Source organism: Cupressus sempervirens, chromosome 10, assembly GCF_028749045.1.
Source record: "Cupressus sempervirens isolate cs-2001-9-10 chromosome 10, ASM2874904v1, whole genome shotgun sequence".
NCBI classification, from domain to species: domain Eukaryota; kingdom Viridiplantae; phylum Streptophyta; class Pinopsida; order Cupressales; family Cupressaceae; genus Cupressus; species Cupressus sempervirens.
Window position 1 is genome coordinate 831947123 of NC_143127.1, and position 21451 is coordinate 831968573.

General features: G+C 32.0%; 1 protein-coding gene and 1 pseudogene across 4 annotated transcripts; both read left to right on the forward strand.

The window, feature by feature from the left end:
- Window positions 1–3888: 3888 nt before the first annotated feature.
- LOC149536557 (putative UPF0481 protein At3g02645) lies at window positions 3889–4675 on the forward strand (annotated as a pseudogene).
- Window positions 4676–17872: 13197 nt separating this feature from the next.
- LOC149536558 (putative UPF0481 protein At3g02645) lies at window positions 17873–21026 on the forward strand. Of its 4 annotated transcripts, none has more exons than XM_089806460.1 (3): window positions 17873–17940; window positions 18176–18222; window positions 19097–21026. In XM_089806460.1, exon 3 carries the CDS (start codon window positions 19187–19189, stop codon window positions 20768–20770), a length of 1584 nt encoding a protein of 527 aa, XP_089662586.1. In that variant the 5' UTR covers window positions 17873–17940; window positions 18176–18222; window positions 19097–19186; the 3' UTR covers window positions 20771–21026. The 4 variants fall into 4 exon arrangements, with proteins under 4 accessions (XP_089662586.1, XP_089662587.1, XP_089662588.1 ...); XM_089806461.1 differs by lacking the exon at window positions 17873–17940 and adding an exon at window positions 17944–18029; XM_089806462.1 differs by lacking the exon at window positions 17873–17940 and adding an exon at window positions 18545–18604 and having other exon boundaries at window positions 18197–18222.
- Window positions 21027–21451: the final 425 nt, after the last annotated feature.

The following is a 21451-nucleotide window of genomic DNA, read 5'->3' on the forward strand; positions in this document are numbered from 1 at the left end:
TATGTCTACCTATTTTAGGTAACCTGCAAATATTACAAATATCAGAATGCTAATTATCTCTTCTGATAGGAAGTCTATCAGTTAACAACAGCCATTTAAAACATTGAATTGTAGGCTCACAAGGAGCTTTTCAAACAGAATTCAACAACTTATTCCAAACTTTAATATCAAAAGAACAATACTAGATTTATTGACATGAGCAAGAATATCCACATTATGAGCAATAACCTTATAACTATTCTTATAACCCAAGGGATAAGAGAATCATGTTCGAAGATATCAGCAAATTGAGAAATACTAGCTTTAGCCCAGGACTTGGCAGAACACCCCTAGTAGAGGGCTAGGGGCTTGTTATTTAGCCTTAGATTCCACTAGATGGATCTCTTTCCATGAAGGTGACAATCATGATAAAAATCCCTATTGGTGATAAATTTCTGAACATGCTCCCAAGCTCGCTAGATGGATCTGAAAATAGGTGACCCTTGGATGACAACCAAGAACTTACCGACAATAAGGTCACGTCAAGGGAGATTTTTTCCAAAATCTAGCCTGCTTGGGAAAACCTCTCTCAATGTTGTGTCTAACAAGAACTTTCCAAGGACTATCGTCCCCCATAGATTTAAAAACCCATTTGATGGAAAGAGCTATACCTTGCAACTTGAGATCTTTTAACCCCAGTCCCCAGAAACTTATCTCTATGCTTTATATTCTATGAAAATCTCAATAAAATTCCTTTCGACTATCACCTAGATACTCCAAATTTCTTTTCAATTTTTCCACAGAACAGAATTTTTTTTTTCGATAGAATCGGCGTTAAATCAAACATGAAAGAATATTGTCCCTCTCTTCCAATGATTTAGGGAAAACGCTGGGAAAGCGTGAGAAGTCCGTAGAATTCCTCCATAGCTTTGGCATAATCTTTAATTATTGAAACAAGCTATTAACAAACGTAGATTTCTTTTGGCATAATCTTTAATCAAAGTAGTCTGTGGGGATTGACGGGACCAAATAAATCTAATTACAAAATAAAGAAATAAAGTAAAAGTTTTGACGCGTCATGTTTGATTCCGGCTCCAAACCATACAAATTGATTGCTTGTCTTCCATAACAAATTTATAAGACATTTTCTGCAACAAAAATACGAATTATAGGTGGGATCTAATGTAATTTTCTCTTCAAATTTTGTTACTCAATCCATTACTTCATGTTATATTTGAATTTCGATAGCTTCTTATAAAAAGTTATAGTGTCGGTAGTCTATTAATGTTAATTGGAAGGATGATTGGGTACTGCTTTATTTTTATTAATTTCTTTCTGACTGATTTCAACTGAACTTATTCTGGTTCTTATGAACGGAAATACTGATTCGAGGCTCTGTCCACAATGTGCAGAGAAATGATTTGCTGGAAACTGCATTCATTGCAAACTGAACCTCTAATGGATAATATCTCACAATAAAATAGGTTAGTAGGTCGCTAACTTCTTCTGCTACTGTTTTGCTTTGACAATTCAATTTCTTTTTGCATGCACAAAACATTTGTTTTGTTTTGCATTGAGAATAATCGCACTGCTATGGTTACGCTATTTGAACTGAATGTTCAATTGAAAAAAATGATTTAGGTTTGTATATAATCTCTCCCAATAAAACTTTGTATTAGAAAATTAAACTTAGATAGTATATTTGTCGAGTATATATGTCATTTCATCCTCGAAAGAGGAATTTATTATACTGAATTTAGATGGTATATTATAAGGGTGTTTCGTATAATTTGATCGTAGTTGAATACGTTTCACATCCATTTGGGAACAACGATTTCTCTCTCGAATGGACGGTACTGGTAGCTTTTAAAACTGTTAAACAGCTGTGAGATGTATTTTTGAAAAATAAAAAAATTAAAAGGGTCGTGATATGTTGATGAGTGTATCAAGGACTGGGTGTTAGACGAGAGTTGGAGATTAGAAGATTTTATATCTATTTTATATTTCATGTGATGGGTTAATCTGAACTATTGATGAAAAATACAAAAATAATCAAATTTATAGATCTAGATTGTAAAATACTTATATCTATGAGAAAAGGCAGAGATCGTCACATTTCAATAGACCTCGGGGATTTTTCTAATGCATGACATACGTAAAACAATCATGAACTTTCTACTCCTCCTGCCATTTTTGGCATTTAGCGCCACTTTATAAGTTTCTACGCTTTTATGTGGGGTATTTTAGTTTCAAATAACTGTATGATTTATTGCAGTTTGAATTGTTTTCATCTATTTCTTAAATCTGTATAATATAGTTATAGGACATGTATTCATTTAAAAAAGCTAAAACAAATAAACATTATATAACTACTTGGCCTTTTCAATCATCAACCCACTAAGGAATTGTCTGAGATGGACCGTCGCAAGGTGGACACCCTTTTGAAATTGTGGCAGAAGTTGCCACCACCAAAGAAAAGCTCCTTCTTTGATGTGTTTAATAAAGAATTTGTAATAGGCCCAAAGAATGTGAAACTGAAAATATGAAATGAAAGAGAAACTATTGATTTAGATTTTCAAGATACATACAGAAACATAAAGAATTGCTAATGAAAATGATACTAGAATAATATGAATAATATTGAATAATACTGAATCAATTACATTGATGTCTGGGCATGTTTATATATAACTTCCCAGCAACTATATATTGAACTAATTTCATTTATCTAATCTAAACACAAAAACTAACCTAATTAATGTAATAAACCTAACATTCCCCCCTTATCACATTAATTCAACAATCATTCTTGTTTATTTAGAAACTAACCTAATTAATTTAATAAGTCCAACATTTCTAACCTAATTAATGTAATAAGTCCAACATTCCCCCCTTATTACATTAATCCAATAAAATTGAAAAGTCTTCACCAAGATGATAAACTTTGATTAAGCTCCTTTACAAATTTTTGAAAGTAATCTGCAACTTTAGATTGCAAAGCCTAATCTTGAAGTTGAGCTCCTTCACCAATCTTTCTCTGCAACTTCAGATTTCAAATCCTAAGATTGCAAATCTTGAAGTTGGCCTCATAAAAACATTGTTTCTACCTCTTTTACACAACAAGACATAGTTCCTCCACATTTTCACATCTCCATGGAGTGTTCTTGATGCCTCCTTTGGTGCTGCACATGAGATGCCTTTCCTCCAAAAGTTCACATCTCCTCCGAGTGTGTCTAACGCCTCCTCAAGTGCCGTAGAAACAATCACCACTAATATGTCTGGACGTCTTTCCTCCGAAAGTTGACATCTCCTGTGAGTGTCTCAAATGCCATTCTTGAAATCCTACCCCCCCTCACTCAGTAGAGGACAATCATGTAGCCAAGCCCCCTCTTATCTTCAGGGAGGAATTGGCCAAGCCCCAACTTTATAGGGACACAAATAGTGCCTTCTCATGTAGTAATCATCTCTAAGCGAGAAGCTAGCTTGAGATGATAAAAATCCTCCAATCTCCATTTCCTCCAGCCTCCTATTGTTTTAAACTCTAATCATCCAAAATCTATTACAAGCATTCTTCTCCCCATTGATTAACCTACTCTGATACCACTGTAACAGGCCCAAAGAATGTGAAACTGAAAATATGAGATGAAAGAGAAACTATTGATTTAGATTTTTAGGATACATTCGGAAACATAAAGAATTGATAATGAAAATGATATTGAAATGATACTAGAATAATATGAATAATATTGAATAATACTGAATCAATTACATTGATGTCTGGGCATGTTTATATATAACCTTCCAACAACTATATATTGAACTAATTTCATTTATCTAATCTAAACACAAAAACTAACCTAATTAATGTAATAAACCTAACAGAATTAGTCTCTCACATAACAAGCTGCTATGAAGAAGAAACAAGCTTCAATGCTGGGATTGTTCCACAGCTTTGTGACAGAAGAATACTTATCTTGGTACCTCAAGGATAAAACCCAACAAGATCCAAAAGTGGACTCTTTTGCTATTTGCATTTCAATAAAAAATTGTATGGGCAGAACTTAGGAAGGACAGCAAGTACAATCTTAGAACGATAAAAAGGAAAACAAAAATGAGGAAAAACTTGATGATGAGAGATCTCTGAAAGCATTTATAAAGTCTTTGGCTTCCGAGCTATTTAATTCAGGCATGAAGTTCAAGCCTTACTATGGAGTCCCATCAAAGGAAAACCTATGCTTTGATAAGAAAAATAGGGCTCTTAATTTTCCCTCTATTTTTATCACAGATTCTTCCGAGATGATCTTGAGGAATCTGATGGCCATGGAGGCGTGTAGGCCAGAAAGAGTGAAACATATCTCATACTATGTATTGTTGATGAATACCTTGATTGAGGGAGAGGAGGACGTTGCCCTGTTGAGGAGAGCAGGGGTTATTCAGAGCTCAGTGGGGACAGATGATGAAGTAACCGATCTATTCAATGGACATTGATGAAGATCCATTTGTGAAGGTGAAATTGAATCAGAATGGGTGGTATAATGACCGGCGCATGGTACAAATCAAAAAGTGGTTGCAGAAACATCCCAGGCTTGTCAAGAATGTATCCATGTTTTGGGCAGTCGTACTTGTTTTAGCTGCTGGTCTACCCACTCTTTTCCCAATATTCCAAAAATATATTAAAGGCCAAATTAATTCTTGAGTAAAGCTCAACTAGTTTTGTTTTTCCTCCGCCCTGTGATATGGACTGGAAGTCTCTTTGCTAAAGAAGATGCCTGGGTTTGTTTTGGAGTTTCCTGGCTTACCATTATGTTTGTTGATGACAAAATGTACTTTCGTATCAATATGTGGTTATGAAAATTTAGATTGTTAAGGTTAATTTCTCTTGGTTGATCTTATATTGAATTTAACTTAAGAATATTGAGCAAATAAATAAAAGGTAGAATGCACAAACTTATAGATAGATGATACGATTTGATGAGGATGTTCTATTTTTGTGATTTGTAAAATGAAATATTTTCAGAAGAGATGCTCCATATTTGACCACTTGAAATAATTTGGAATTGATTATCTTACAAAGTAGGGCTCAAGCTCATAATGATGAGAGAAAAACCCTACAGCCTACAATAGGGAAGTGATAGTTTTGATGGAGAGGATTAAATGTATTAAAATAGCTATTTAAATAGGGGTGCAATAAGGGCAAAATGGATGGATGAAAATGTATGTACAATGATAATGAGAGTAGAGAGAGATATCAATAGATAAGTGTGATTATATCAAGCCATTCTATCCAAACGAACTCTAAACTAAATGTTAAATAACATAAGGATTTACTACTAAATTTTTAATTAAAGCTAGATTAGTTTGTGCTTAAGATTAAGGATCACTTGATATTAATATTGGATAATATAAGATAATAATCTTCACAAAGTTCTACGTGTGTGTCATGGCACCATGTCTCCCCCACCCTAAGCTGACAAGAATTGACTTGTCACATATGAAAAACATATTGTATTGATAAATGTAGATGGCTTCACTCAATATTGTGACATATTTGTAGATCTCTATTCATATCTATTTCTATATCCACATCTCTCTCTCTCTCTCTATCTCTCTCTCTCTCTCTCTCTCTCTCACACACACACACACACACACACACAGAGAGTAGAATTTCCCTACAATAAGCCCTATGATAAATTGGTCATTTCCTACTTTATTTATTTAGGTTAATTGTATCTATATCTATCACTACCTCAAGTAGAATTGCATCAATATATTGTAGACATGCAATTTCATTCTCCCCGAACTATATCAAGGACATCTAAGTGATTTCTATATATAGAAGACATATTAGTCTTACCAAAGATGTATTAGCCTTGACTTTGAATCTCCCATCACTTCTGACTGTAACTATTTGTCTCCTACACCTTAAGAGGTAATGTCTTGTGTACATGTTCATAAAATCGAACTCATTTAATTTGTATCATTTTCATATTGTCTAGGATCAGATATGAATAAATTTTATAATTTAGGAAAAGGTTGAGATCATTGCAGAATAGTTGAACATAACATTATGCATTTTTGAAATAGAATTCTTAAGACCTATATGTAAGGTTGAATTATACATTTCATCATCTATTTGAATTATATATCAAATAAATATTTAACTGGAACTACATCTTTCTCAGTCAAACATGCCCGTCAAAGAAGAAGACAAACAATATCAATTAAGCATCATGTTGGATGAAGCATAAAGTGAGGAGGAGAGCCAAGAAGAAATGAAGGCTCAACATAATGGATTATGGATAAGAATGGTGCAAATGCTAATAGATGAAAATTATTTTTCAAGAGACCTAGCAGATCAACTTGAAGGTAACCAAGAGAAACACTCAAAGTATCATAGTATAGTAGTGGAGTTCATTATGGAGAATTGTTCAAACTTTGAGCCTTTCTTTTCTTAGAAAGATGACATCAATTTTGAAGAATACTGTGAAAAATGGTCAAATATGGAACTTGAGTAGACCATTGTGAGCTTTATGTAGCCTCCATGGTGTCTTAAACTAACATTCATCTATACCATTTGAAGAGCCAAGTATCCCAAATCTGCAATATTGATAGCTCAAAAATACCCACACTTCATGTCTCATATCATGGTGGAAACCACTACAATAGTTTGTACTTCTTTAATAAAAATGTCAATGCTCATGTACCACCCATGCTTTTGGAGGAGGATAATCAAATTACATACCATAATGATGAAGAGCCTATAAAGTATAGATGAAAAAGGGTGCAAAGATACTGACAATAATTGTATTGAAGATAAATTATTGAAAAGGTAGGACACACCTCAACGAAAGAAAAGTTTACTAGTGTGTATCCCATGGTTAGCAAGGAAGACAAAATAATAAAGATTTTAAAATTATCTTTCCTATGTTCTACTATGTACATTAAATATTAGTAGAAAAATTTCAGTATCAACATTCAGTGACATTATTTGGTATTATATTAGATTGATAATCTTCATATTCAAAGGGAAAACCATTAGTAACAAGGGCAACACTCTTCCAAAAATAATTGAACGACATAAACTTTTCACTAATCTATAATATTTCATTATTTAACATTAATAATTATTCAATCTATCTATAAATATATGTCCAATTTACAGATACCAGACTCCACTAAAATGCTTTGATACTTGCCTTTGTACTGGTAGTACTAAATAAGTAGATAGATGCATTTTTTTTTTTATAATCAAAATGACTCTAAAACATTTAAGGGAGATTAATTCTCATATAATCCACTCAAAACTGATATAATTGTGGGTATAACTATTTAGCTTGTCTTTACCACCAATTCATATACTTAGTCGCATCCAATGTAATTTCACATTAAATTCAAGGGCATCTAAATCAGGCTACAAACCTTTAAACCATTGGCTCATAAAACTAACATAATTTTAGAATCCAAATCAATCTAAAGCTGCAATGTTCTAGGCAAAAGAAATGCAACAAAACCTAAATTAATTAAAAATAGTAGATTGGTGACAATGAATGGGATTCTCAACTCTAAATTAATATATATGCTTCCATTCTTTAAGAAAGTAGCTATCGCATTATGTGAAAGATTAACTGAAGTATTTATGTCTAGCTCATAACACCAACTGAGTGCATATAGTTTCCTTCCCAAAAACCCACTTAATACTACTAGATACATCAGGTTGTAGGGAGTGTTTCCCATGTGAGGTGAGAACCACAAACGAGGATTCAAAAGAAATCTATAGAAATTTACTTTTTCTATACAACCATGGAAAAACAAGCCCAAATTAATATAGGTGGTGGATAGAGCAATGAGTCGACTTCAAAGAGTAAAACATGTGGAATATAATTGGATAAAATGCACATGATATTTATCCCCTTGCCATTTTTTAAACTAAGATTTACTATCTTTTATATACACTAGATACAATGTGTAATAGATTGAGCCAGTCACCACACCCTAATAGATTATCACAACAACAATGGAGCTTTCATCTAATGTGGCAAAAAAAAAAGTTTTTTCTTTTCAACGGACCTCCTCACAACTTCTAGGGCAAACACCAATGTGATTTTGAAGCCAACAACTATGTAGAATTTTTGGAGTATTCGATTGACTAATTGACAAGAGAAAAAATTGTGATTAAGGACATCAAATCATTTCTTCACAATGTTGACATAAAAATATGGTGGAAGTAAAATATTTTTGTCGAAAGTGTTTATCCATTAGTAAAATCTTAAAAAGGATAATGGATTTACTAGTGAACGTGATTAACTCTTATCTATTTAATAAAATTGAATGGAACCTATTATTCTTGATATGTTATGTTCTATTTTGTTTGAATTATGGGAAATATAATCACATCAAAATTGGTGGTGTGTTGAGGATGGTGTGAAAGAGAAAAATATATAGTTATTGAGTAGTGTTATAATTTTAAAATCAATGATATATTGCAATGGGCAGGAAATCATTAATTGAAACATTAAATTAGTTTTAGGTGCCCAACTTTTAAAATGATAAGACTAATGAAGCAAACATAGTGGAAGTGTTAATAATTGTTTGTCTTGTTTTGTTGGGAAAAATATATGGTATTCTATGGATTTTTAAAAGATGTAGTTTTGAGCACTTTGAATAGCCATGAAGATCAACTATACAAATGGGACCTTTCACCATATACTAATTGAAATTTATATTTTAATAGTTAACAGAAAATCAAAGAGAACTAAAGATAGTACCCTCTTTAAACAAAGCCTTAGATTCAATTTTTTTTAGTATAATCTTTTATTAAAAATATTGGGATTTTGTTGGTAAGGTATGTAGGTACCCTTATAGGAATCATGTAGCAAGAGGACAATAGTAAAAGAGTTCAACCTCACCTATATTTCACTCATACCTAATAAGTGGACTCCATCTAGCTTTATAGAGTTTGCTCCTATATCTCTTTGTAACCGTTTTAAAAACTTCTTACTGATAATTTTTCTAAACTTGATAAACCTCATTTTAAAAGAAAATCAAAGATAGCTCAAGATAGTTAGGAAGAAAAATAGTACAAAGTGTTAAATATCATTCCAAAGTAGTTATGCTTGAGGCTAATAGAGTGTTATTATCTCCTTCTATATATATATATATATATATATATATATATATATATATATATATATATATATATATATATATATATATATATATATATATATATATATATATATATAGAGAGAGAGAGAGAGAGAGAGAGAGAGAGAGAGAGAGAGAGAGAGAGAGAGAGAGAGAGAGAGAGAGAGAGAGAGAGAGAGAGAGAGAGAGAGAGATGTCAGAAGAATGAGAGCAAGAGAGATTGAAAGATTCAAATATCTAGATAAAAAGTGATACAAAGAGAGTGTAGATAAATGGAACAGAATTGAATATAAAAGTGGGGAATACTCACGAAGGGAAAGCCAAAAAGGAAGAAATAGGAGGAAAATAAATAGGAAGAAGAGAGAGAAGGACGAGATGAAGAGATAGAACTATAAATATATATGGGGGTGTGTTGGGGGGAGAGATGCAATAAAAATAGAGAGAGATGAAAGGTAAGGAGAGGGGGAAGATAAGAGAGAGACAGTGAAGGAAAAAGAAGAAGTTTCTAGATATATGCACATAAGTAAGAAAGATAAAAAGGTATAGATAAGGAGATAGATAGGGGAAACAATTGATATTGATGAAATAGAGAGGCAAGGACTAACATTTATAGGTGTGTCTAGAATAAAATCTCTAGATGGTCTCTACATTCAAATCACTTTTAGTTTCAATGAGTACTCCAAATTATAAAATAATCCATATACATTTATATGAAAAATAAAGGAATATTGCTTGAATCCAATGACACAAAAAAAACAAAATATAATTATTTCACTTGTATAAAGTAATAAAGATGAAATTATTCCATTGAATATTTTAGTGTATCACAAAAAGTATTATGAGCAAGCCTTCTACATTGACAATATACTGAGATTATTTAATATATATAACACTATTGGTGGAATCCTTGCACCCTTCAAAGATGTAAGTGCTAGTTTATACCATCTAAATTTAACCAAGTGGGCTCTATTGTCACACAACTCCTTTGTCTTCAAGCCACAACTTAAGAAACTTTAAGAACATGTGTTCAGAATTTTAATAGGAAAAATGTATGACAACTTGATCAGTGTAAGAAAATTGTATATTACTATTTCCTCCACATTTTCCTTTGTAGCACACACATCAACCCATTTAGCATAGATGGTAATCTCCACCTTAAATTGATCATGCCCATTTCTAAGCTATCATTTGGTACATTAATCCATTTCATAGCTCGCTGTGATGAGACTCTAGCACAAGGCCCTCTACAAATGGGACAATTATCACTTTTAATCATAGGCCTAACCCACCATGGCTTCTCTAATCACTAAATTCTCTTTTTATGGTGATACTCTCCTTACACACTTATCCATCAAGTCAAGAAAGGTCCATTTCAGGCTCTTTGGTGTTTAATGCAAGAAGAATTATGAATTTTTTTTAATAAGTTAGGTTCTCAATCTTGGCCAATTCGATAAAATAAATGTGCAACAACCTCTGTCATGGATGCTCCGCACTTAAAATGGCATCTTCCTTTATCAGAAACAAATCAAATTTGGTTGAAGTTGATGTTTCCAACCTTAATGGATTATTTTCTATATGCATTTCTCAACTTAAAACCTCTCCTATCCACATTGAAGGCTCCACTATTAAAATGTCTTACCCTTCATTATTAATGTGACCTTCTAGTTTATTCATCACATGAATAATTGGGGCCTTCTTCCAATTTATTTGCACCCAAAATATTATTGTAGTTGGCCATAGAATTATGTCCCTTTGTGAAGAACCTGCATTCCAATCTATTAGGCATCCTCCATTTTGTTAGCACGGTCACTATTTTGCATAAGAAATGCCTCTTGAATACAACTCAAAGATCCCTACTTATAATTCAGACAAAAGTTTAGCAGGAAAATCCACTCCCATCAAGCCTCCTCTAAGGTCTCTTTGCCTTGTCAACCATATCTATACATTTTTAACATAGATCCCTTTATGTTCATCACTGCCAAAGAAAAATAATGTTCATAGACTCTACACTCCAACACATCATTAACTCAACCAGCTAAAATTTGACTATGCTACCCATCATGCTTCATTCAGAAAGTCACTCACAACAAAGACCACATAATATATGATGAACTAATTAAACGACAACAATATAAAGAGTAAAAACATAGCTAAAAGAACAAAGCAACAAAACAAGATTGAACATATCAAATATGGACACTTTATTATTAAAGCACTATAATTTTTCTTCATGCATTTACAGCTGAGAGGAATGCTCTATTTATAGAACTTATACATATTTCTAGAGAATTCTTGAGAAGCTTCAAGAAAGGAAACATTCTACAGATTTCTATATATTTTTAAATTTACATATTACTCAAAGAAAGAAGCTTCACGAGGTAAGTAGAAAGTTCGAGAGTATGCATTAAATGCATTTCTACCACTGAATAAATAAACATTATTCTAACAATATATCAAGGAATTGGTACGGAGGTCATTCATTTAGCATGTCTTAGTATAGGATTTTTCATCTATTCGAGTTCATTGAAGGAAAAGAGGTGCGCTATGTTTGCAAAGAAACTTTAGCTTCATGGGATGTTGCAGTTTGGAACATGACTTCAATGTCAATCATGTAGCCTACTCAAGGAATCAAAGTTGAGAGAGTGATCACCTAACTATAGGTCACAACAACATGTGATTTGACCTCCAAAAGATTATATATTAGGTGTCTATCCCCTTGATCTAAATGCTTCCAAGAAAGCCTTGGACAATCCAATGGCTAAACTATAGATAACATGTGGCCTCAAAATACATCTTAGATTCATGATCCCAATTGCAATTATGTTCTTGTTATCAATGAATATTTTTTGAAACTTGAGACTTCATCAATTATGGAAAGCATTACTTTCATAACACCATCTTGTCATACTGCTTAAATTAGGTTAGGTCACAAATTTGCCCAACTAAAAGAAATATTGAACTCAAATAACTGATCTTAGGATTTGATCCAAAGACATCCTCATATTGATTAAATTCAAAAAATGATCAATGTTATATCATTTGAAACTCATTTTACCTTTTTTTAGACTATTTATTTCATGTTGATAGGCCTTGGAATGGGCCTTAAAAATTAACAAAAACACTTGACTTGAGGTTGACATTTTACACATTTATTCTTCTATCTATACACTCTCACCTTGTCAAATTTTATCTCATGATGATTTCTGGGTCAAAAGATATTGATCAGAAAATTTACTCTTTCAAAACTAATCTTGCAAACATGTCAAAAATAGAAAAGTGCATTTGGTTTTGACCTCAAAAAAAGTCAAATGACAATTTGGGAAGATGAAACTTGGGGCCTTGGTAGATTTCTATAGGAAGAGTATGAATCTGCAATTTGGGCTCATGATAATAACTAGTAAAATTTGCTAGGCATGCAAAGTTAGGTTATGGGAACTGCAGAACTGGGGAATTGAGTGAAACAATGATTTTTCATATGGAATAGCCTTAGGAAAGTGTTGAACGGATTGTTGGAAACTTGCAATCTGGTATGGGAAAAGTATTTTTAGTATAGAATATAGTGGAAAAATCTATTTGGCTTCACCTATCATGGTTTCAAAGTTACAACATTCCAAACAGGCCTCCCGACCATTATGCAAATCTGAACATCAGTAAAACCTTAGAAACTACCTTTATAATCATGTTTGCAAACTAGTCAAACGGATCTATTATAAGCTCAAATTTGAAACATAACATGTCTTTGACCCCTAATATGTAATGTAAAGGGAATTATCTCAATAGGGTCAACTGAGTCAAAATTATCATTGGTCAAATGGGTCTACTACAAATTGTCATAAAAGGGAACTAGGTAGTTTTAAGTTTTTGCAAATGTAATCAAATTGGAAAACTTATCAAGTGGACTCATTAAGACTTCAAATTGCAAACAAAGGATTTCATTTATGAGTATAATGTAGGAACATGAACATTTATTTAAAATAAAAAATGAGTTATAAAATATTCACTATCAAACAAGGCTTCCCATATTTATATGCAATGTACAAAGCCATTATAGAGATGAAGATCTAACTTTGAGGAACTCAAAACCCAACAAAACATATTGAAAAATTTGGGAAATAGGTTCTCTTATATGCATTCTAAACTTTCCTAAATTGGTGAGTCATGATACTTATCTGGGTTCAGGATATTGAAATGTAAACTATGCCTCTGATAGTTGTTCGACACTTAAGGAAAATGCAGGTTTGACATGTGCTCAAAATGACACCTCACCAAATGACCTAAAACTTCAAACTAGTGACTTGAGGTGTATAAACATGCTAAATGAAAGATGATAAGCACTTGGAACACATCTTGTGACTCAAAAATGCAATCCAACACATAGACACAAAAACCATTTATAAGGGCTCATTTAGCAATGTTTTCAAATACGTACTCAAAATCTCATTCAATTTTGAGTCTAGACACATGACTTCTATTCCAAATTCATAATTCGTATAGGAAAATAATAGATTTGAAGCCATTTCTAAGGTGGAGCATCAATTTTTTGACTGAACTTCAGGTTGTAGGGATAAAATGTGGTGGGAAGTGGGTTGGGAGGAGGGAAATAAATTGCATAGTTGGGAACAACTTGAGGAGAAGGTCATAGAAGTTCGGAATAGAGTGCCCTCAAAGGAAGAAAATAATGAAATTATTTAATGGTTCTTTTCACCATTAAAAAGCTCAAGGCTGGCTTAGGGATAAAATTAATAATTTGGTTTCCCAGAACAATTTTGTTCAGGTGAAATAAGATGACATCAGAGGTTTGAAGCTACAACTTGAAGAAAGATTGAGGAAGAGAATGTAGGAGGATACTTCAACAAACAAAGAAGGAAATTTTGTGGCCTACCAAGGGACAAGTAAGACAATGTATATCCACATCCCTAAGTTCTCCTACCTAGATTAACTCAAGGAGTTGCATAAGTAGTGGGTTGGTCTTCTTATCTTTTTCCTTGAGTTGGTGTGTGTTAGGTCCTTAATGTTTAGTTTTTAATGGTGTTGGGTTTTTTCTTTTTGTGATATTTTCTAGTTTGTTGTGGTTGGTGTACTGTTTAGTATTTGGTACTCGTTGGTTCGATGAGCTACTTTCTATTGGTTTGTGGCTCTTTTGGGTTGCATCTTTATCCATTTTCTGGCTTATTTAGAAGTGGTTGGGTTTTTCTTTTCTAGTTTCTTAGCCTATTTGGTAGTTCTTATTTTTCTATCCTATAGTTTTAAGATCTAGGTAGTTGGTTATGCTTTTGTTCTATAGGTTTCATTACCTGCGGCCTTATCCATGTGTCTAAGGAATTGATGTAATTTTTTGTGAGGGACTGTGCCCATTCCCTATTTACTAAATTATAACATCATTTAGGCTTAAAGGCATGCTAAAAAATACAATATCTTGAGAATTTTTTCATGGGAAGAAAAAAATAAAGAAAATACAAGAAGAAAAAAATGGAGGAAAGGAGAGACACAATTATTTAATCTAGATTAAAACAATAGTTCTTAACACTTTACAGCATACATTTTCCCATTGAGAGCTGATTTGTTCCTATCTAAATGATAATATTTTTTCTTAAAGAATAGTAGGACTTTTGTCTATAGGTCCACATAGTAGGGAGGAGATTCTCTATTCGTGTCATGCACCCATTGACATTAACCTTCACACGACATTGTCTTTTCTCATATTTCTTAGGTTCTTCTCCATACATATTTTCTTGACAAGAGGAATAACTATCCACTACTCAAAATCCACTTGAATTATTTTTAAAAAATGTTAGATTGAAACATAAAGTAAATCCATGAAATGTTGTTTGTAATTTTCTAAAATTTGTCAATTGTCTGTTTTTTCCCTAATTTTCAAAGAAATAAGAAAGAACAAGAAATGACTACTAGGAAATAATAACACAAAAAATTTGGAAAAAAAATGAAAAACATTATTCCTAGTTTAATGAAAAAAATTACACAACTAATAGAATAAATAGAAGTTTGGGGATCCCCAAAATCTGAAAAAATATTAAAAAGACAAATGAAATTTTTAGTCTTCTACCTTAACAACCCAAATAAATAAGTATCCTAAGGTAATAGATTACCTATTATGCCAAAGAAATTGGTCTTTCTAGAATAAACATTGCTATATATTACATTATTGTTGTTAGCAAGCGATATAAGAAAAATGGGATACCTATTATTTCAAAAACCTACAAAGAAATATTATTCACCATCACAAGGATCATTCCTTTTCTTAAGAGAGGGAATTGTGAGTATGGGAGAGCAAAAGCAAGAGGGATTTCTACTTTTATGTATTTACATTTTAAAAATAATGGTAAGTGATAATTAAGACACTTGATACTTTATTAATCTTCCAGGTGAAGTGAAGTTAAAACTCTTACACCTGAAGATGGTAATGTTTGGACAAATTTTTAGATTATCTACTAGGAAAAAATTTCATTCTTTCTCCCCTACTCTTCTTTTCATTTACTCACTCATGAAAGAAGCTAGCAATTGTTAAATAGAGAAAAAGCTAGGTTGTAAGAGTAACACATTCATAGTTTTGTATTTGTTTTATGATTTCTACATGAATAGATATTAAATGCTTCCAAGTGTAAATCATACTTTTAAAAAACTTAAATCATCTCATAATTTGTTTTGACTATGTGTAAACTAATAACCCTTTTGCATGAATGCATAGTTGTACATATTCCATATTGCTTTTACAGGAGAAAATAAGGCATTTTAGAAGAAAGAACATGTATAAAGAACCCCATCTTGATTATGTGTCTTCTTAATAAATTTGGAACAATGGAAACATTCAAAATATCAACTTGTGGTATATCTTGTTGCAGTTATGAACCAATTATTTAATTTTAAATGACTTAAAAATCATTTATCACTTTAAAGAAAAAGGGTTTGTTCTTATGGGATTTGGAATTGATTTACTATAAAAGTCATAATGGACAATTATGTGGCAATATAGATATTCTTATTGTAGTAGTAAACTATTTTTTAAAATTCAAATTGTTGAGTTGTAGAGAAATTTCTTGTTAATTTTTTTAAAGTTTTTTTTATTATTTCTTAAGGGATTTGGAATTTATATATTTGAAAAGTTATAATCAACAATTATGTGCTCATGGATGAAAATTGTTAAAGAACGTATCACTCTTTAGTTACTAGTCTAGTGAATTTAAAAGAAGTGAATAAATTTATTGTTATCTTTTGATGTCATGTATTTTTCTATTAAGAGAATGATAAATTTAATTACTACAATTATATGTTCATAAGATTTGAACAAGAAAAAGTAAGTATAAATATATATGTATATGTATATGTATGCATATGTATATATATGTGATATATGTATGTATGTGTGTGTATGTATAAATTTGTGTGTATATATATATATATATATATATATATATATATATATATATATATATATATATATACATACATAAATATATACAAATATATAGATATATATGTATGTATGAATGTATATTACTATATGTATGTGTGTGTGTGTGTGTGTGTATGTGTGTATAGTGTATAGATACACAAATACATACACACATAGATTATATATATATATATATATATATATATATATAGAGAGAGAGAGAGAGAGAGAGAGAGAGAGAGAGAGAGAGATGTAAAATTAGTTTTTAGTGTTAGAGAACTAACCAATAATATTTAATTTTTATAAAAGATTTTGAGTAGCAATTGTCAACATATACAATTGTTTTAAACTATTCATTGCAAATTAAATAAGACATGCTAAAGTTCTATGAGTTCTTATAGGTTTCATATGAAGTATTATGTCATAATCTATTTGAATTTAAGCATCAAATAGCTAGAATGAATATATATAGAATAAATGATGTTTGTTAAAAAGTCATATAACTATTATGTTTGTAGAGATGCATCAGAAAATGAAAATATATACACAATAGTGGGAGCTATTTCACAAAATGTGTTAGTTCATTTAGAAACATAGATTAAAGTGATACTTTTGTCAATCACTATTCAAAATGGTGGAATGTATTACTATATGTTCATTCATTTAATATAATTGTTATAGTAATAAATAAAAAATTTCTCATAGTAAGTAAATCTAAAAATTATTTACAATTAAAAAAATTTAAATTATTATTAAAAAAAATTTAAATTAAATATTGATTATTAATAAAATTATATAATCTAGAACACATCACTTAACTTTGTAATCTTAGTACTTCATAAGAAGAATATTTAGACGGTAGAGCAAGGTCTCTAAATCTATTTTAAAAAATAATTCAGATTTAAAGTAAAATGTTATATTATGAATTTAGATAGAAGCGACCCTCTTTTTACCATGATCTCTACGCTTTGTATTCTATGAAAATCTCAATAAATTCCTTATGACTATCACCTAGATACTTCAAATTTCTTTACATTATTTCCACAAAACAGAATTATTTTTTCGATAGAATCGGCGTGAAATCAAACATGAAAGAATATTGTCCCTCTCTTCCAATGGTTTCAGGAAAACCCTAAAAAAGAGTGAGAAATCCCTAGAATTCCTCCATAGCTTTGGCATAATCTTTAATTAAAGAAACAAGCTATTATTGGACGTAGATTTCTTTTGGCATAATCTTTAATCAAAGTAGTCTGTGGGGACCAAATAAATCTAATTACAAAATAAATAAATAAAGTAAAAGTTTGGACGCGTCATGTTTGATTCCGGCTCCAAGTCATACAAATTGATTGCTCGTCTTCCATAACAAATTCATAAGACATGTTCTGCAATAAAAATTCGAATTATAGGTGGGATCTAATATAATTTTATCTTCAAATTTTGTTACTCAATCCATTACTTCATGTTATATTTGAATTTCGATAGCTTCTTATAAAAAGTTAGTGTTGGTAGTCTTTTTATGTTAATTGGAAGGATGATTGAGTGCTTTACTTTTATTGATTTCTTTTGGACTGATTTCAAATGATCTCATGCTGATTCTTATGAACGGAAATACTGATTTGAGGCTCTGTACACAATGTGCAGAGATATGATTTGCTGGAAACTGCATTTATTGCCTCACAATGAAATAGGTTAGTAGATCGCTATCTTCTTCTGCCACTGATTTGCCTCGACAATTCAATTTCTTTTTGCACGCACAAAACATTTATTTTGTTTTGCATTGAGATTAATCGCATTGCTATGATCAGTTTCCTTGAGAGAGTAAACGTAATCGTTTCAGCAATCCAATGATTGCTATGAAACTGTTTTATTAGAAAATAAAATTTAGATAGTATGGTCGAGTATATATGTCATTTCATCTTCGAAAGAGGCATTTATTATACCGTTTTTAGATGGCATATTATAAGGGTGTTTCATTTAATTTGATCGTAGTTGAATACGTTTCACATCCAGATTACAACCAGACGTGTTTTGCCTTCGTTCGGGAACAACGAGTTCTCTCTCGAATGGACGGTACTGGTAACTTATAAAACTGTTAAACAGCTGTATTAAGGATTGGGTGTTAGACGAGAGTTGGAGATTAGAAGATTTTATTTCTATTTGATATTTATGAAAAATAGAAACATAATCAAATTAATTTTTTTTTATAGATATAGATTGTAAAATACTTAAATCTAGTAGAAAAGACAGAGTGTGACATTTCAATCTGCAGTCTGGATTTTTCTAATGCATGACATACGTAAAACGATCAGGAGCTTTCTACTCCTCCTGATGCCATTCTAGGCATTTAGCGCCACTTTATAAGCTTCTATGCTTTTGTATATGGGCTGTGGGGTATTTTACTTTTTAGTCTCAAATATCTGTATGATTTATTGCAGTTTGATTTGTTTTCATCTATTTCTTAAATCTGTATATCTGTATAATATTATTTCAGACATTTATTCATTTAATAAAGTTAAAACAAACAAACATTATATAACTACTAGAATTTCCTTAATTTTTCAGCGTAAAAGATTGGAGGAAATTCTCTTCAGACAATAGGGCGAATCTGAGAAAACAAAGAATTGAGCTTCAGCAAGTGTGAAAGACACAGAGATGAGCGAGAAAGGGAGTGAGTCAACGAGCGTAAAAGAAAGAGGAAGTAGTGAATCAGCATGGGTCGAGGAAGTGAAGTACAGATACACAGAGGGAGCTTGGAGTCGTAGAAAGATGAGGGAGTCCTTCGGCACTGTTTGCATTTACAGAGTTCCCATGTTTCTCAGAGATTTAAATCCCGCAGCTTATACACCACGTGTTGTATCCCTTGGCCTTTTCAATCATCAACCCACTAAGGAATTGTCTGAGATGGACCGTCGCAAGGTGGACGCCCTTTTGAAATTGTGGCGGAAGTTGCCACCACCAAAGCAAAGCTCCTTCTTTGATGTGTTCAATAAAGAATTAGTCTCTCACATAACAAGCTGCTATGAAGAAGAAACAGACGCCGAGAATGAGACTGTTGTTTGGACTTGCCTTCTGGATGGCTGTTTCATTCTTGAAATTCTCAGAGTTCTTACACGGCCAGATGAGAAAAAAGATGAGCCTGGAATACCTCCTCCTCATCCTTCAGATGTTGAGGAAGGTTCTGATCCCATTTATAACAAGAACAGAATCAGATCTTGCCAATTTGATATCTTGGGCGATTTTTTCATGATGGAAAATCAGATACCCATTGTGGTTTTGGTAAAGCTGTTGCAATTGGAGATGGATTCGGAGGAGAGTGCTTGGAAAGAATTGTACACAATGCTTCGTGAAGTAAGTTTAATAGTTCACCCTTTCAGAGCCAGGGGATTTCAGGAGGAAAAACAAGAGTGGATTGAAGAAGATAAAGATCTGGGGAAATACAATCACATGCTGGGATTGTTCCACAGCTTTGTGACAGAAGAATACTTAGCTCGGTACCACAAGGATAAAACCCAACAAGATCCAAAAGTGGACTCTTCTGCTATTTGCATTTCAGTGAAAAATTGTATGGGCAGAACTCAGGAAGGACAGCAAGTACAATCTCAGAACGATAAAAAGAAAAAAGAAAATGAGGAAAAACCTGATGATGAGAGGTCTCTGAAAGCATTTATAAAGTCTTCGGCTTCCGAGCTGTTTAATTCAGGCATGAAATTCGTGCCTTACTATGGAGTTCCATCAAAGCAAAAGCTATGTTTTGATAAGAAAAACAGGGCTCTTAATTTGCCCTCTATTTTTATCACAGATTCTTCCGAGATGATCTTGAGGAATCTGATGGTCATGGAGGCGTGCAGGCCAGAAAGAGCGAAACATATCTCATACTATGTCTTGCTGATGAATACCTTGATTGAGGGAGAGGAGGACGTTGCCGTGTTGAGGAGGGCAGGGGTTATTCAGAGCTCAATGGGGACAGATGATGAAGTAACCGATCTGTTCAATGGACTTTGCAAAGGACTCAACTTGCAGGATATTGAGGAAGATCCATTTGTGAAGGTGAAATTGGATCTGAATGGGTGGTATAATGACCGGCGCATGGTACAAATCAAAAAATGGTTGCAGAAACATCCCAAGCTTGTCAAGAACGTATCCATGTTTTGGGCAGTCATACTTGTTTTAGCTGCTAGTCTACCCACTCTTTTCCCAATATTCCAAAAATATATTAAAAGCCAAAATAATTCTTGAGTAAAACTCGGCTAGTTTTGTCTTTCCTCCGCCCTGCGATGTGGACTGGAAGTCTCTTTGCTAAAAGGAGATGCCTGGTTTTGTTTTGGAGTTTCCCGGCTACTATTATGTTTGTTGACGACAAAATGTACTTTAGCAATATTGACCGTATGTTCAAGGCCAAGTAAGGGAATGTGTAAGAGTGTATGTATCTTGTAACTCAGGAAACATCACTAGATCTTGAATAATATATTTGTTGGCAATGATTTTGTTATCAGAGATTCTGTTTTTTATTTAATTTTAAATTTATAAATATTTAATAATAAATTTTTAAAGTTTTTATATTCATTTTTATAAAATTTTAATCTATTAGGTTATATATAGAAATGTGACATATGGAATCATAAGTTTAATTTTTTATGTAAAAGCTTATAAGACAATGTTATGTAATTTTTTTAATAAACTTTTATAAGGTAATGTTATTGAAAATAGTAATTTTAAGCACCAAGACATCTTTCAATAGTTATAATCATACAAAGTGTAGTAGAGGCATATTGAAATTTTCAAAGTTACTTTAATGATTCTCATCTTAATTTGGGTTTTCCAAAGCCTGTGTTATCTCCAATCTTTTGTGCCCTACAAATTTTGTTTATTGTTCTCACATAAACCATGTGAAATAATGGTGTAGTTCAAATATATTTA

Excerpts from the sequence above, each read along its gene's own strand:
- LOC149536558 (XM_089806460.1), top strand. The coding sequence starts at position 19,187 with ATGAGCGAGAAAGGGAGTGAGTCAACGAGCGTAAAAGAAAGAGGAAGT.